This window comes from Xenopus tropicalis, chromosome 4, assembly GCF_000004195.4.
Source record: "Xenopus tropicalis strain Nigerian chromosome 4, UCB_Xtro_10.0, whole genome shotgun sequence".
In the NCBI taxonomy this organism is placed as follows: Eukaryota; Metazoa; Chordata; class Amphibia; order Anura; family Pipidae; genus Xenopus; species Xenopus tropicalis.
In genome coordinates this window covers 100,854,787-100,869,493 of record NC_030680.2, presented here as the reverse complement: position 1 = coordinate 100,869,493, position 14,707 = coordinate 100,854,787, and the positions used below count along the sequence as shown (strand labels likewise).

Below are 14,707 nucleotides of genomic sequence, written 5' to 3'. Positions count from 1 at the left end.
ATTTTTATTATTTGTAGTTTTTTTTGTTTTTTTTTTAGTTATTTTGCTTTTTATTTAGCAGCTTTTCAGTTTGGAGTTCAGCAGCTATTTGGTTGCTAGGGACCAAATTACCTTAGCAACCAGGGAGTGGTTTGAATAAGAGACTAGTATATGAATAGGAGAGGACCTGAATAGAAAATAGATTATAATAAGTGACAATAACAATAAAACTATAGCCTCTCAGAGGAAAAGTTTTTTAGCTGCTGGGGGTCAGTGACCCCCATTTGAAAGTTGGAAAGAAGGCGGCAAATCATTTAAAATCTACAAGAAATAAAAAATGAAGACCAAGTGAAAAGTTGATTAGAATTAGCCATTTTATAATATACTAAAAGTTAACTCAAAAGGTGAAGATATGACTTTCTCTTTCCCATACACAGAAACACTGCATTTAATTGGAGACAAGAACTACTTGGTCCTTGTGATTTTCAATATACTGTGTACATTAAAATAAAAAAAAACAAAAAAACACATTTACAAGAAAACATTGTGCTGTACATACATAATTTGTTTTTGTGCAAACTCTTACAAAGCTAGGTACAAGGATCTGGCTGCCACAGTGACAACGCTAATGTGAAGAAATGGATGCAATGTTACCATGAAAAGACACGGCATTAGGTACATTAACAGAAGCAAATACACATTTCTCCTGCACAGATTTCTTGTGGCAACTTTTTGGGCAGATCTATAAAAAGTGCAAGCACATCACAATACTAACAGGGCGGTAACTGACACTCTTTTTAAATTTTGGAAAGTACCCATATAGTGTATATAAAATTACTTTTTGGGTGTCAGTTTATCAAAATTTTCAACACCAGTGCTGTGCCCAGGTAGAGATTTAGCAAATACTGTGCTTACTTGTAGACTGCCCTCAGCAACACAGTGAGATGGCAAACATATAGAAAGGTGATGTCAGGGTCCAACTAAGTAATCATTACCAAGTACTTTCCTTGTATTGCTTATGAACCAGCCCAACCTGTGCTCACACGGGGCAAAGTTCTCTCAAGAACAGAAGCAGCACTGGAAAATCTCTTCTGAATCTGTTCTGTAATCAAATCAAAAGGAGGGAAGCTAAAATGCAAACATAAGTTTTATAATGAAACGTGTAATTTTACCCACTCTCATGATAACTGTTGCAGTTTGGTTCATTATTTAATACATTCCCCTAAGCAACTTCATTTCAATATACAGCTGTAATAGGAAACTAGTGTAGATCTGAAAAGTGACAATTTTATTTTAGCCTTCGCAATGCTGCTCTGTATTCTTCCAAATGCAGCTGCTCTCTGCCAATCAGGCTTTCTCCCCAATACACCATTTACGTAATGTTTCATAACAGAACATGATCCCTGCAGACCTCTTTAGACCAAAGTAGGACACATGATTTTTACAGATATTCAGATTGCAAATTCTGCCATTATAAAAATGTTAAGTATACATGATTACTTTAGAATACTCTCATATAGGAGTTATGTGTACTTTAGTTAAAGTGTTTCTTCAATAATTTCCTTTAATAAATCATTATCCCTTTGCAAATGGTGGTACACAAATGCTGGATCATCCACAGCTATATGACATGTTTAATGCCATTACTAAATCATGAGATATCCACTTTCAGTCTATATTAACGTGCAAAAACAATGGCCTTATAAGCTAGTACTGCAGGGTGTAGGAATGATGCCTCGGCTAGGCGATGCAACTGTGGAAGGTCAGTATTTGTGGCATGTGTAGGAATGACTACAGAAGCTATTCTCCCAGGGGAAATCAAACAAAGCCCCTTAGCTTCTAGAAGCCCCTTAGCTATTTCAAGGAAACAGACTAAGGCAGCTAATATTACGTATATTAGAAACATATGATGGATTATTTATGTCCAACAATCCAAATTAATTAAAATTTCACAGAGCAGATACTGCCATATCAGTTCCCCAACTGTGTAAAAATATTTAGTTTGTTTGTTCAGTGCAATAATACATTGTTAAACACATACAGTACAAAAATACCATCTGTGACCAAACCCATTTATAGTCACATAAGCATCCTGTCCCATCAAACATATAGTACATGCCATACATATGGCAAAACAACTGGATTTGTTCTCACCTCAAGAGCAGTGGCAGTTATATGCAAGTACTCCCCCATTAAACCCTGAGACGCAGCACAAAATCTAAGACCCCCCGTTCATGCCATATTTATGGAATGCTAACATACATTTGCAAAGGAACAGTAAAAACTGCTTCCATTATAAAGACATCCATAGCATGGGTTCAGATATACAGAAAACCGCATAATGTACAGCAGTACAAGGCAGCAATATTTAAAATTCTGTCCACTCAAAATATCTATTATAATACAGATTCAGTAGTGTTCACAGAGGTGCATTCCACAGAAACATTTATATCACAGATTTCACCCAAAGAAAGGATGCTTTTTTAAAAAAAAAAAAAAAAAAAAAAAATCTCCTTACAATGACACCCCCACCTTTTTCTTTATTCTACATTCTACATGCACGATCACCAGGATCATAATAGATCTGGAAGAAACTGATCGGGGATAATATGAATACCTCCAATATAGTTTCAGACCTGTCTCTGCGAGTATACATCGCATGAGAAGTCACCCGTTTTGTCAAAATGGAGCACAGCTTTAAAACTTACAAGCTCACCCTTGTAGAAACTTGTCTTTTTTTTTTAACCACAAACTGTCCCAGAATTAGTGGTTGGGATAAGAAACATGATTCAGATAAAATGCCCACACATGGCCTTGCATCAAGCAAGGTAATTTTGCTTTCCTTACTGCATCATTTAAACTTGCGAGTATTCTCACTTCATTATGAACTCCTCCTATAGGCAGACGTTGCAATGTAATTCCAGAGTGCAAATATACCCAAGTATGCCACATGTAGTATAGCACAACCTTTGCCAAATACTACTTTTCAATGTATATTTGTATATAACTATGTAGCCAGTCTCTTGCTCTTCTGGTGAAAGTACAAGCTCAGGGTGTCACTTCTCTTTGGAGTATGATGCAAATAGTGACAAAGAAAACACTGCAGCAGTAATCCAGTAAATAACTGCCTTTGATAACAAGGCAGAAGGTTAACAGTAACACTCTGTTTAAGTGTGAAAAGCACACTGTGTAGCAAATTATCTACACTGACATCACAGATGTCCCTTGTCAACGTATCGTCACTTCCACTTTAAAAACGTCCTGTGTAACTTAACTCCATCGTACGATGTCCCATATCAACAACAACCTTGTAAGTCACAGGGCAAAGAACAAGATCAGCACTACCAACAGTAGAGAAAGCAGGATAATGATGGCGCACCACTGGCGTCGATCTACAAAGGACAAAAAAAAATCTGTTTAGCCTCACAAGCAACAACAGTACCTTTCATAGAAGTGAATATGAGAAGTTATGGTTTCTATGGGGCAAAACACAAGGAAAATATTTATTTATTGTGCACTTTTCCACACTGGGGTCTTTTATATTTATTGCTGCATAAAAAACTCATAGAAAATAACTCCTAAAAGCTTAAAGGAGAAGGAAAGGCTAAGTCACTTGGGGTGCCAAAATGTTAGGCACCCCCAAGTGACTTAAATCGCTTACCTTGTACCCCGGGCTGGTGCCCCTGTTAGGAGAAAACAGCACCAGCCCGGGGTACCTGCAGCGAGTCTTCCTCCTTCCGTCTTCGCGCTGCCGGCGAAATACGTGGGCCGGCGCATGCGCAGTAGAGTGAAAAGCCGACTTCTATGTTTAAGTTCGGCTTTTTCACCCTACTGCGCGCGCAGCAAATACGGAAGAGGAAGCGCTCGCTGCTACCCCGGGCTGGTGCTGTTCTCTCTGGACAGGGGCACCAGCCCGGGGTAAAAAGTATGCGATTTAAGTCACTTGGGGGTGCCTAACATTTTGGCACCCCCAAGTGACTTAACCTTTCCTTCTCCTTTAACACTAGAAAATGAAACATGGAAACGTGGCCTGAAATTATGCACCTTAGGTGTTGCTCATTAACTAACACAGGCTCTAAATAACAACCAAACAGCAATTACATTAAAACTAAACAGCATCAAGCAAAACTGGAGAAAACTGTATTGATAATATAAAGAAGCAAAAAAAAAAAAAAATTTCAAAAGCACAGCTATCAGTGGGTGCAAATAAAGCGTGCTTCAGTTTGCCAGAAGGGGAACTCCAGAGCTATTGATTTTACTCTTTAGGGCTGTGACACATGGGGAGATTGCCGCAAATAATCTCCCTGCAATTCCATCCCACTGGCTAGGATGTAAATTGCGGGTGGTATGGCATACGCAGTGCCGTGATTTGCTGAAGTCGCCGAAGTGTCCTCTCAAGGCAACTTCAGTAAATCGCGGCGCCGCGTATGCCATACCACCGGCGATTTACTTTCTAGCCGGTGGGATGGCATTGCGGGGAGATTAGTCGCCCACGACAACAGATTTGTTTTGCAACGCGACTTATCTCCCCGTATGTCATGGCCCTTAGGGTGAAGACACACAGAGCTACTAGTAGCAGCTACTAATATAGACAATGCTGATCATTTACTGATAATTGTCTCTATGTGTTTTAGCAGAGGCAATTCTCAGTATTGTCTATGGCAAGGTATTTTCTGAAGTCTAGAAGTCGTGAAAAAGCTGCTACTAGTAGCTCAGTGTGTTTTCACCCTTAAAGGGGTACTACTCCCCTTGTTCAACATTAGTGCAAAGAATAGGGTTGGTGCTTAAGATACGCCTATTGTCTGAATCTCAAAAAATCCATGTTGTTTTGCTATTTCTTGAGTTAAATAGTGCAGACACAACCTCTCAAGACACAATTAGATTACCAGTATACAATCCACTCCCTTCACAAACTGTTGTGACTGTTTTGTTAGCAGGAGTCCATTATGCAGGGTGTTTATCCATGCACCGGTAATCTAATTATTTAACTTGCAAGGAACAAACATTAAGGGCTCTGGCACACGGGGGAGATTAGTCGCCCGCGAACAGGGAGTTAATCGCGGGCGACTAATCTCCCCCGTGTGCCAGAGCCCTAAAAAGCTCCAGTCTCCCTGTCTAGCTCAAGATATAACAAAAACAATAGATTTTTGTGTTTAAAACAACAGATAAAAAGTATGTTCATCACAAGCCCTATTCATTGAACTCATGTTGAACAAGGAGGTATACTGCCTTTAACAATAAAGCCCCTAAAAATCCAATACAAGTGAAGAGTTCTCCTTTGAATATCTGTGACATAATATCACCTATAGGTGTTAGGGTGTAAGAAAAGTGCTTCATAATCACCCCAATACTCTTTTTAAAACTGAATCAGCATTCTTTTCCTGATGGTGACTTTTGGCTGTCATTTCCTATTACTATGGCTGGACAAACTGTACTAATCAGATCACTCTATATAATGAGGGCCAGCAAACTGAAGTTCTTGACAGGTGTGGCCCCATCCTACTCAAGATTAGCAAATGGTGTTGAGTATGTTGGTCACAGGCCAGTTCTGGCATTTTTTTTCAACAGTAATCACTTCTTGTGCAATCATATAATGGACTGAGCATTACAAACTTCGTGTGGGATCCCAACAGATGGTTTCATTTAAACCTTAACCTTGACTCTGTTCTTGACCAAAATGCAAACAAGTTTACTAAAACTAATTACAAGGATGAGCCACACCCAGTATTGCTACATATCTCCTGACAGGAGCGTCTACTTGCTAAAACATAACAAAATGGCTCATACTCACCACTAGTCATGTGAGATACCTTTGCTAATTTCTTAAGAACATTATCCATGCGGGACTGAGCAGTATCCAGTTCATGGGAAAAGTCATCCAACATTCTACAAAGGTAATTAAGAAGCAACTTTATTAGATAAAAGGAAACACATTATATACTGTATAAATTAGAACAGTGTCTATAAAAAAAAAAAATATCAATTGAATTCTGGTGTTAAACTGTAAAACTGTTGCAAATTGAAAGTTTCTGACTGTTAACGTAAAGCCCAGCCATGAAGTTACTGCTCAAAACAGACATAATTGCACCATTTGGTTAACTGTCATACCCCTCTGAGGGTCCTCTACTCATAGGCAAGGATAAAAAAGCCAGTCTGAAATTTAAAGATCCTTACCAGGACAAAGAAGGGTTCTCCTGTTAGATACAACAAAAATAGAACTTGGCCATAATGATCATCGCTATGCATGGAGGAAGGTTAACCTGAAGAACCATTCCAACTGTGAAACACAGGGGTGGCAGCATAACGCTTTGGGGTTTTGTTTATTTTTTCTTGCTGGGAAATTGACTAATGCACTCCAGAAAATAAATGGCATTATGAAAAAAATGGGTTATGTAGAAATTTTGTAGCAACACCTTAACACATCAGCCAGAACTTAAGCTTGGTCACAACTTTGTCTTTCAGCATGACAATGATCCAAAGCATACCTCCAAAGTTGTAACCAAATAGCCTGCCTAAAGGCAAAGTGAAAGTATTGGAATGGCCATAACAAAGCCCCCACCTGAATCCCATTAAAAACTTGTGATTGGACAGGAAAAATAGTGTTAGATCAATAAGGCCCACTTATGCCAGTTCTGTCAGAAGGAATGGGCAAACATTCCAGCAATATGTTGTGAGAAGCTTGTGGAAGGCTACCCTAAGAGTTTGAATCAAGTTAAAAAATGTAAAGGAAATGCCACTAAATACTAGTGGTATCCAAGCCATTACTTTTTTTTAAAAAAAAACAAAATATAAATAAATACCCTATTTAACACAGGCAATGTATGGTAATCTGATAAAAGCGAAGTTGTAAAATAGGTGAATTTGAACATCTTTAGCATAGGTGTGTGTGCAAACTTAGTGTCAATTCTGTGCATCAGCATTTTGCCCGAGGAAGGATGGGACAAGTTGTGACAGATTTTACATAACAAAAGAGCTAATTTCCCGCATTGCCCTGATTTTCCCTTTAAAGGGCAATAACACAATAGGTGATTAGCTGCCTGTGATAGATCTTCTCTACTGAGGGCGACTTATCTCCTGCATATGTTTCCCCACAGGCAATAATATAAATTGCTGGTGGGAAAGCATATGAGAAGTTTCGGTTTTGCGAAGTAGCCTAAAGTTGCCTCTCCTGGCCAGGCCCGGATTTGTGGTGAAGCCACAAAGGCCCGGGCCAAGGGCGGCACATACACAGGGGCGGCATGCCGCTCCGCCGCAGGCAAATTTTAAAATTTTGCTCCCATACGGAGCAATGGGGACATCTCCCCACTGCTCCGTATGGGAGTTCTAAGTTTGGCGCATGCGTATTAGCGTTCGTGGGGGGGTGGGGCTTGTGCGCGCATGCGCGTTCTCGTGGCGGGGGGGGCCTTGGGGCACCCCCAGTAGAAATCCGCCGCTGCTCGTGGCAACTTTGGGCTCCTTCAGAAAGTAGCTGAGCCACATATGTTTCCCCACCAGCGATTCCCATTATTGCCAATTGGCTACTCTGGCTTACAGTCATGGCACAACATGCACCTATGCCACTAAATGATCCACCTGGTGGTGAAAGTAAGTGAAAAAGAAAATTAACTTTGCTCATTTAGTGTCCCATATTATTTATGCAATCCAAGGACATAGTTTCACCGTTTCTTTCCTTATGTATCCGAGGTGTTATACCCCGCCTCTCTGTGATTTTTCTATAACACTTACACGGCTTGTTCATCCAACTCACTGCCAATACGCTGGGACATGTTCTTAAGGACACCAATGCTGCCTGACACAAGCTCCAGCTGCTCATCTTGCTGCTCCATAATCAGCTAAGAAAAAAAATGTAAATCACAAGGATATATCATGAGGCATTTACAGCCTTTATATGTGGCTTGTGGCTTTTCAAACATTGGCAAGTGTCTTATAATGGTTCCTAAGCAACAGTGCTTTGTTTAATGAAAAAATCTTTCCTGTATCTTTAGCAGCATTGGAAATGCAGACACACAGACTGAGTAATGTTGCACAGGTTGTATATCTGTGGTCTTACACTGAATCACAGTATTCCTAACAATGCTACAAACTGTCTTGGTAACATTGTTTCAGCTGCATTATACTATTAAACAGTTATGCCTTATCATAACCATAGGACTAACCAAAAGTTATCTTAAAGGAGAAGGAAAGGCTAAGTCACTTGGGGGTGCCAAAATGTTAGGCACCCCCAAGTGACTTACATGACCTACCTTGTACCCCGGGGCACCTGAAGACACCGTTTCCTCCTTCCTTTGCGCGCTGCTGGCGAAATCCGTGGGCCGGCGCATGCACAGTAGAGTGAAAAGCCGACTTTAATGTTTAAGTTCGGCTTTTCACTCTACTGCGCATGCGCGCGCAAGCGAGGAGGAAGCAGGTAGCGCCGGCAGCTGCCCCGGGCTGGTGCTGTTCTCTCCGTACGGGGGCACCAGCCCGGTGTACAAGGTAGGCGTTCTAAGTCACTTGGGGGTGCCTAACATTTTGGCACCCCCAAGTGACTTAGCCTTTCCTTCTCCTTTAAATAAAAGCAGAAGTGTATGAAACAAAATAGTCAACATCACTGAGCCGAGACTGACCTGTCATCAGTTTTTCTTTTTTTTTTTTTAAATAATAACGACAAGTTCCTATCCCTTTCTATAATAAGATAAAAGTGAGTCTTTAATTAAATAAATTACCTGCTGCTGCCCAACCTGACCATCTAAAAACTGGGAGTTTGCATTCTCGAGTTCTTGGTCCAAAGCTTTGTATTTTTCTGTTTCAAGATTCCAGCCATGCTTTGTTCCCTCCCCTAAAAGGGCCTGAAAGAGAAAGCTATATAAATGCTGTGCAAGTTTTAGCAATAGAAACATTATCACTGAAAAAATATTTTATGAGGCTTAAACAACATGTATTATTTCAGAAGGTAGAGAAGATTTAGAAAAAAAATGACAAAAAAAATAACCCTGAAAACATATATAGCATAAATACCTGTTTTCATTATTTTTGCTTTCTTTCCAATATAGCAGTTTTGTCATGCTATACTTTACTATACACTCAGCGGCAAGTCAGAGCCGGGTTCCCCTGCAAAAAAAATCTTCTGAGGGGCCCAGTGCACAGCTGTTCAGTGCAACAAACCTTTATCCCTCCTGCCCCTGTCCCCGCTCCCCTTCCGCAAAGTGCAGCTGGGGAGGGGGGATTTTTTAAAACAATTTTTAAAATTTAATCTCAAACTATAGAGGAACCAGACCCAGTGATCCGGGTCGCCCCACGACTACGGGGGCTGTCTTGTCTATAGTTACAGCAGTGGCTAGACTTCAGGGTGGTCCTAGTTCTTATCTAAAACGAACTGTTTACATCACAGCAGAATTTTGTATATGTATCAGGATTAATTAGCAAAGTAATAGAAACAACACAGTGGCGGTTTTAATATATGTTATTTGTGAACACCCTTACCTGTCTGTTCTTTTTCTCAGTCAGTGCTTGAACAGAAGGGCTTGTCATCCTATCCTTCATGTCCTGTGCAGATAAAGCATTTTCATATAGAAAGTTAAAACTGAAACCATTACTTTCATTTAAAGTATTCTTCAAGACTTCCACTCCTCCTGGACTTCAACCAGCATTGCCTAGAACAGGGATCCCAAACCTTTCTTACTCGTGAGCCACAGTCAAATGTAAAAAGACTTGGAGAGCAACAGAAGCATCACAAAAGTTCATGGAGGTGCTGAATAAGGGCTAAGATTGGCTATTAGGCAGCCTCTATGCACACTATCAGCTTACAGGAGGCTTTATTTGGTAGTAAGTCTTGTTTTTACTCAACCAAAACTTGCCATCGAGTCAGGAATTCAAAAATAACTACCTGGTTTGGGGGCACTGAGAGCAACATCCAAGGGGTTGGTGAGCAACATGTGGCTCACGAACCACTGGCCTAGAAAATGCTGATTTCAGTAAAGTATTGCCAAACATTGTATAGGAATTCCGACCGTTGTGATTATCCTTATTTATTTATTTTTTTAAAGTTTTTTCAACAAGCATTAATTACAACAAGAAGGTTAGATAAAGAGAAGAAGGAAGAAAGGAAGGAGGGGGGGGGGGGGCAACATACAGGTAGAATGCCAGACAGGGAGAAATGTTTGAGAGGATATCTTTTTTAGCATAATAAATCAGCTGCAAGGAGCACAGTTTCTCATACTGAGGTTGCCAGTTATACCCAGTAAATACCCAGTATAGTAAAGGCAATATGTTGGGAAATGCAAGTGTATGCTTATATATGCCAGTATTTCAAGCCAGAAGGTACATATGACTAGACACTCCCAAAACACATGGAACATTGAGACAACATAATTTTGCCATTTAGGACAGAGGTCCCCTGAATTATTTTGGACAGTCTCTGCGTGGCCAAGTAGTCTCTATGAATAAACTTAATTTGGAGTTTAAATCTAGTGAGTTGGGCCAATCAAGTGCCTCTTCGCACATCTCCAAATCCAGTATATTTTCTGTCCATTTATCCTTTATATATTAAGAAACACATTGCTTACTAAGATCAGTTGAGTGTAACTTCCATGCATACATACATCTACATCACAGGACAAATACACCAAAAGTTATATTTTTATTGTGCAGAAGGAAACCCAAGCACCCAGAGGATACCCACATGTGATCTGTTGTAAATAAATACAACGGTTGGGATAAAAGTGATTCAATCCAAACAGCTGAAATCAACACTACCCGCTCTTGGCATAATGCACAATTAACTAATGCTATTGAGAATCTTGCAAAACTAACAGAAAAACACAAGAACCCAGTCTAATCATACCTTGACACACTGACGAGTTTCACTGATGAAGGCTTTCCTTTGTCTCAGTTCAGCTGGATCCAGACTAAACTTTCGTGGATTGGACTCCACAATACATGAGGAAGAGTAAAGGAAAATTTTGTACCAAGAAAAGGTGATATAAAAAATTATAAAGGCTACATTCCAGACTGTTGTTGAAGCCACCTTTTCAGGTGCAACATTTGCTCAGACCCAATCTTGGTTCATAAAACCAGTAAAATATATGAAAGCAACATTGTAACCATCACTGAGCTATAATGTTAGGACAGCATATTTGCATTCTTCACAAACGTTGCCCTAACTGTCCATCAGACTGTGTTTCTTATGCAACACTATGAGCCCATCTGGTGAAGCCATCCCTAGTCTGGGATCCTCTGTTTAAATAAATGGGGCCACTTCTTGTAATGAAAAAAAAGGGTCATGCCAAAATGTAATCAGCTAAACCCATATGGAAGTATTTTTAACTCCCAAAATGTTATGGTGTATATACCAAGTCTAAGGCAAGGACACCTGCCTGGCCAACATCTCAAACCAAGGGTATTAATATGAAGTTGGCCCTCCCTTTGTTGCTGTAACAGCCTCATCTGCAAGAGAATATGGTGAAGAGTGACCATAAGCAAAACTCTAAGCGTAAAAAGGATATTAATTGTTTCATCCAGGTCTTCCAGATCCCATTCGATACTCCTAAGGTTGTTGCGCAATTCATTGGTTGTCCAGTCCAGTTCTTCTCGTGTAGAAATAGAAGGATCCTGCAAAAGATCTGTCCATCGCTGAAACAGGCCCTGGGCAGTGTTCACCGCTTTTTGTACTTCCCTTTAACAAAAGATCAGGTGATAGTTACTGGAAAAAGCAGATGTAGGTCATCTGCGACATTGTAATTCTTCAGAATTTTAACATTAGTGTTAAACCGTCAAAGGGCAATAAAGACCAACAATTCTGTGGTAATGTGTCTCTCTCTTGCACAGGATTGGTGTACGCTTTTCCATGTGTAACAGTCACACACTGCACAAGCCTTGGCTAAGCTTCCTTGCAGCTGGATCCACCCCTGTCACCATTCACTATGCGCATAACCAATGCAAAAACAGAATCTTACTTAATTTAATGCTTGGCAGGGACCACAGGGACTGCCTAGGGGGTCAACAATTGCCAGGCAGGACATCAAAGTATATGGAAGCTCTGAATCTAAAGATATTCTGTCTATTGCAATGAAAACTCTTCTCCTGTATGAGAAATGCCAAGGAATTGGCCTGTAAAAGTGGAGGCCCGCTAGCCAAAGGATTATATGACCCTCAGTTAGCTCAAAGGTTTCATATACTTCATTATACAACATCATAATTTTAATTTAATCTGGTCCTCAAACATGCTGTATAAGAAATAATTGGCCCACGTCATTTAATTGGATGGCACTGTTGTAGAGCTTGTGGCTTTTTGTTTGTTTTTAGATATTAACAGCAACAAACTTTTCTCGAGTGTAACTGCAGCAAGTCCAGAATTCTAGACAACTCTTGGGAATCCATTCAAGCACATAATGATGTTCCCGTTGGTTTGAATGTAGCTTGGAATTATAGCTCTGAATGAATATGATGAAGATATCAGCATAAAAACACGAGAAAAATATGCATTTTTTTCAGTACCACATATTCATACCAAATGTTCCGCCTAATCCATGATTTTTTAAAATGCTATTGGTGTGATGTGTATTCAGGCACGAGAGTAATGCCACACGGGCTGATCTCAGCCTGCAGAAAAGCACAGGCCAAGAATCAGCCCCAATGCTGACATTAGCTTTCTTCTTTGCCTGCACACAGAACTATTGTGTCAGAATGACGGATATTCACTGCAAAATGCAAACTATAGGGTGGTTGGGCGCCGATATATCCACTGCGTGTGCCTGGACCCGGGTAAATGCAATCGTTCTGGCTGCAGACAAAGATCAGCCCCCATGTGGCATTAGCCTATTGGCAATGGAGCTACTTGCAGTGGCTACAAAATAGCCAATATTAATAACTGTCTGTTCGTGTGTTTTAGCAGAGACAGTTCTTAGCATTGTCTATGGTAGGGTATTTTCTGGCATTTTGTAGCCGTGACACTGGAAAACCGAAGCAATGCATATGCCATCCCACCGGCAATTTACATCCTTGCCTGTGAGATGCCATTTTGGGACATAAGTTGCCCATGGTAGCAAAGCTTTATCGCGGGCGACTAATCATCCTGTCTGCCACCTCCCTAAGATGGAAACTAGGCCCCAGCATGTTTTCAAGTATACAATAGCGATAAACGATAGTATACGATGGTATTTAGCCTCCCACTTATCCAATACGTGATAAGTATGTTTACCTTCTAACAAGTATTAGCTACTAGTCTCCTTGTGTGTAATTAAGTGCTGGGCTCCAGCTACACACTGTGACCTGCCAACCAGCATGGCTCTATCTGATGCAACAAGTTCCAGAGTTCAAACAAGTGAGGTAAGAAGACATGCAGGCGGGCCAGTCAGTGCCAGGTGCCATGACTCTAGGGTTCATTAGAATGTGCCACTGGTGTGACTGTAAATAGATACCACAAAGGGTCATAAAAATGCACCACCATATTGGCAACAAGGCTAAGCACTTTCTGTGTGAAGTTTCTATGTTTACCAGGTTTATTCCCACACTCCAAAAACGAAAAGGGGGAGCTGGAGCTGTGTAGCAGTCAAGTACTGGCAGTGTGCTTTTACCCGTGCTTGTGATGCAGCCTCATCTATCAAAGTAAACTGTACAGTTGCTTGCTAGTGATTATTATTATTTCAGCTTTCTGAAGTTCAACTCTGCAAAAACAACGCCCTAAGTTTGCCAATAGCCTGTACAGAGAAATACCATAAAATATAAAACTATGGCAGCATAGGGATTCCCCTGTACTAAGCACAATTCAGCAGGAACAGCCCCCTAAGCTTGCTTATAGCTTGTGCTGAGAAATACCATAAAACTATTCCAGCATATGTTTGTACTATCCGTCAGGAATTTTTCAGGTTAGTTCTCCTTTAAAAATACAATCCAAGTGTCTACTCACTGGGAACATTGTGTCTGTGCAGTCTATGCAAAAGTAAGGTGATTTAATAAAAAAAATGTAATGCATGCGAGTAGGATGCAGTGCACACATTAGTACACTAGTCCTTAAAAGTTGCACAAAATACATTTTTTGAGCACACGGACTAAAATAAATTATGGGGAACATTGACCACAACCCTGATAGCAGAATTGCAGGCAGCCATGTTTGTACTGGCAGGATAGCAGAACAGCGCTCCATCCCACACATTCATACTCACTGCCTGCCCGAGTCCCGTTATCTCTGAGCATTGTCCCCAGGACTGTACTTACCCTCTCACAACGAAGAACGGATCTTCCATCGACATCTTTCCGCTCCCACTGGCACTACCTGTGCCTACCCTAGGGTTAACCGATACTTCCCAGAGCCTCCTTGTTCCCTATTATTCAGTGTACCATAGAACACAAAGCATGCCCCTCCCGTCAAAAGCGTCACATCCGGCACTCAGTTCTCTGTACCAGCTGACAGGAAACAGGAGAAATCACAGTACAACGATGCATTGTTTTGTTTATCTCGCAGATCTCAATGTGTTGTTACACCCACGTTACCAGTCCCTAAGTGTGAGCGTACAAAACCTTTTAGGTGAGGGCAAACAAGCAAAGCTTCTCTCTTATTTGTGCAGATACTGGAGGGGGAGGGGCGACAAGCTGTACTGTCCAGAGAGGGCTGGTGCTGTGCCTTTACCTGCGCTTGTGATGTAGCCTCCCAACCACATGGCTAGGTACCTTTTCTGCCCTATTATATTACACAGAATGCTCTGTAGCATTGTCACATTGTCCATAGCAACCATTTCATTTAGCACGTTCT

At 40.8% G+C, this 14,707-nt stretch overlaps 1 protein-coding gene across 1 annotated transcript; it reads right to left on the bottom strand.

Annotated features, from left to right (window-relative positions):
• Positions 1–2,035: 2,035 nt before the first annotated feature.
• On the bottom strand, positions 2,036–14,277 carry stx6 (syntaxin 6). Its single transcript, NM_001045775.1, has 8 exons — positions 14,173–14,277; positions 11,463–11,632; positions 10,802–10,896; positions 9,442–9,504; positions 8,685–8,807; positions 7,705–7,811; positions 5,771–5,865; positions 2,036–3,371 (listed from the first exon to the last, which is right to left on the bottom strand). The coding sequence occupies exons 1-8, from the start codon at positions 14,205–14,207 to the stop codon at positions 3,295–3,297; spliced, it is 765 nt and encodes a 254-aa protein (NP_001039240.1). The 5' UTR covers positions 14,208–14,277; the 3' UTR covers positions 2,036–3,294.
• Positions 14,278–14,707: the final 430 nt, after the last annotated feature.

What these genes read in the sequence shown, in the direction of transcription:
- stx6 (NM_001045775.1), bottom strand. Translation starts at nt 14,207, where the DNA reads ATGTCGATGGAAGATCCGTTCTTCGTTGTGAGAGG. An exon ending in CTGAGAAAAAGAACAGACAG is followed by an intron (nt 8,808 to 9,441) that starts GTAAGGGTGTTC and finishes TTTCTCTTTCAG; the next exon opens with GCCCTTTTAGGGGAGGGAAC. An exon ending in GGTATCTCACATGACTAGTG is followed by an intron (nt 3,372 to 5,770) that starts GTGAGTATGAGC and finishes TGTCCTTTGTAG; the next exon opens with ATCGACGCCAGTGGTGCGCC.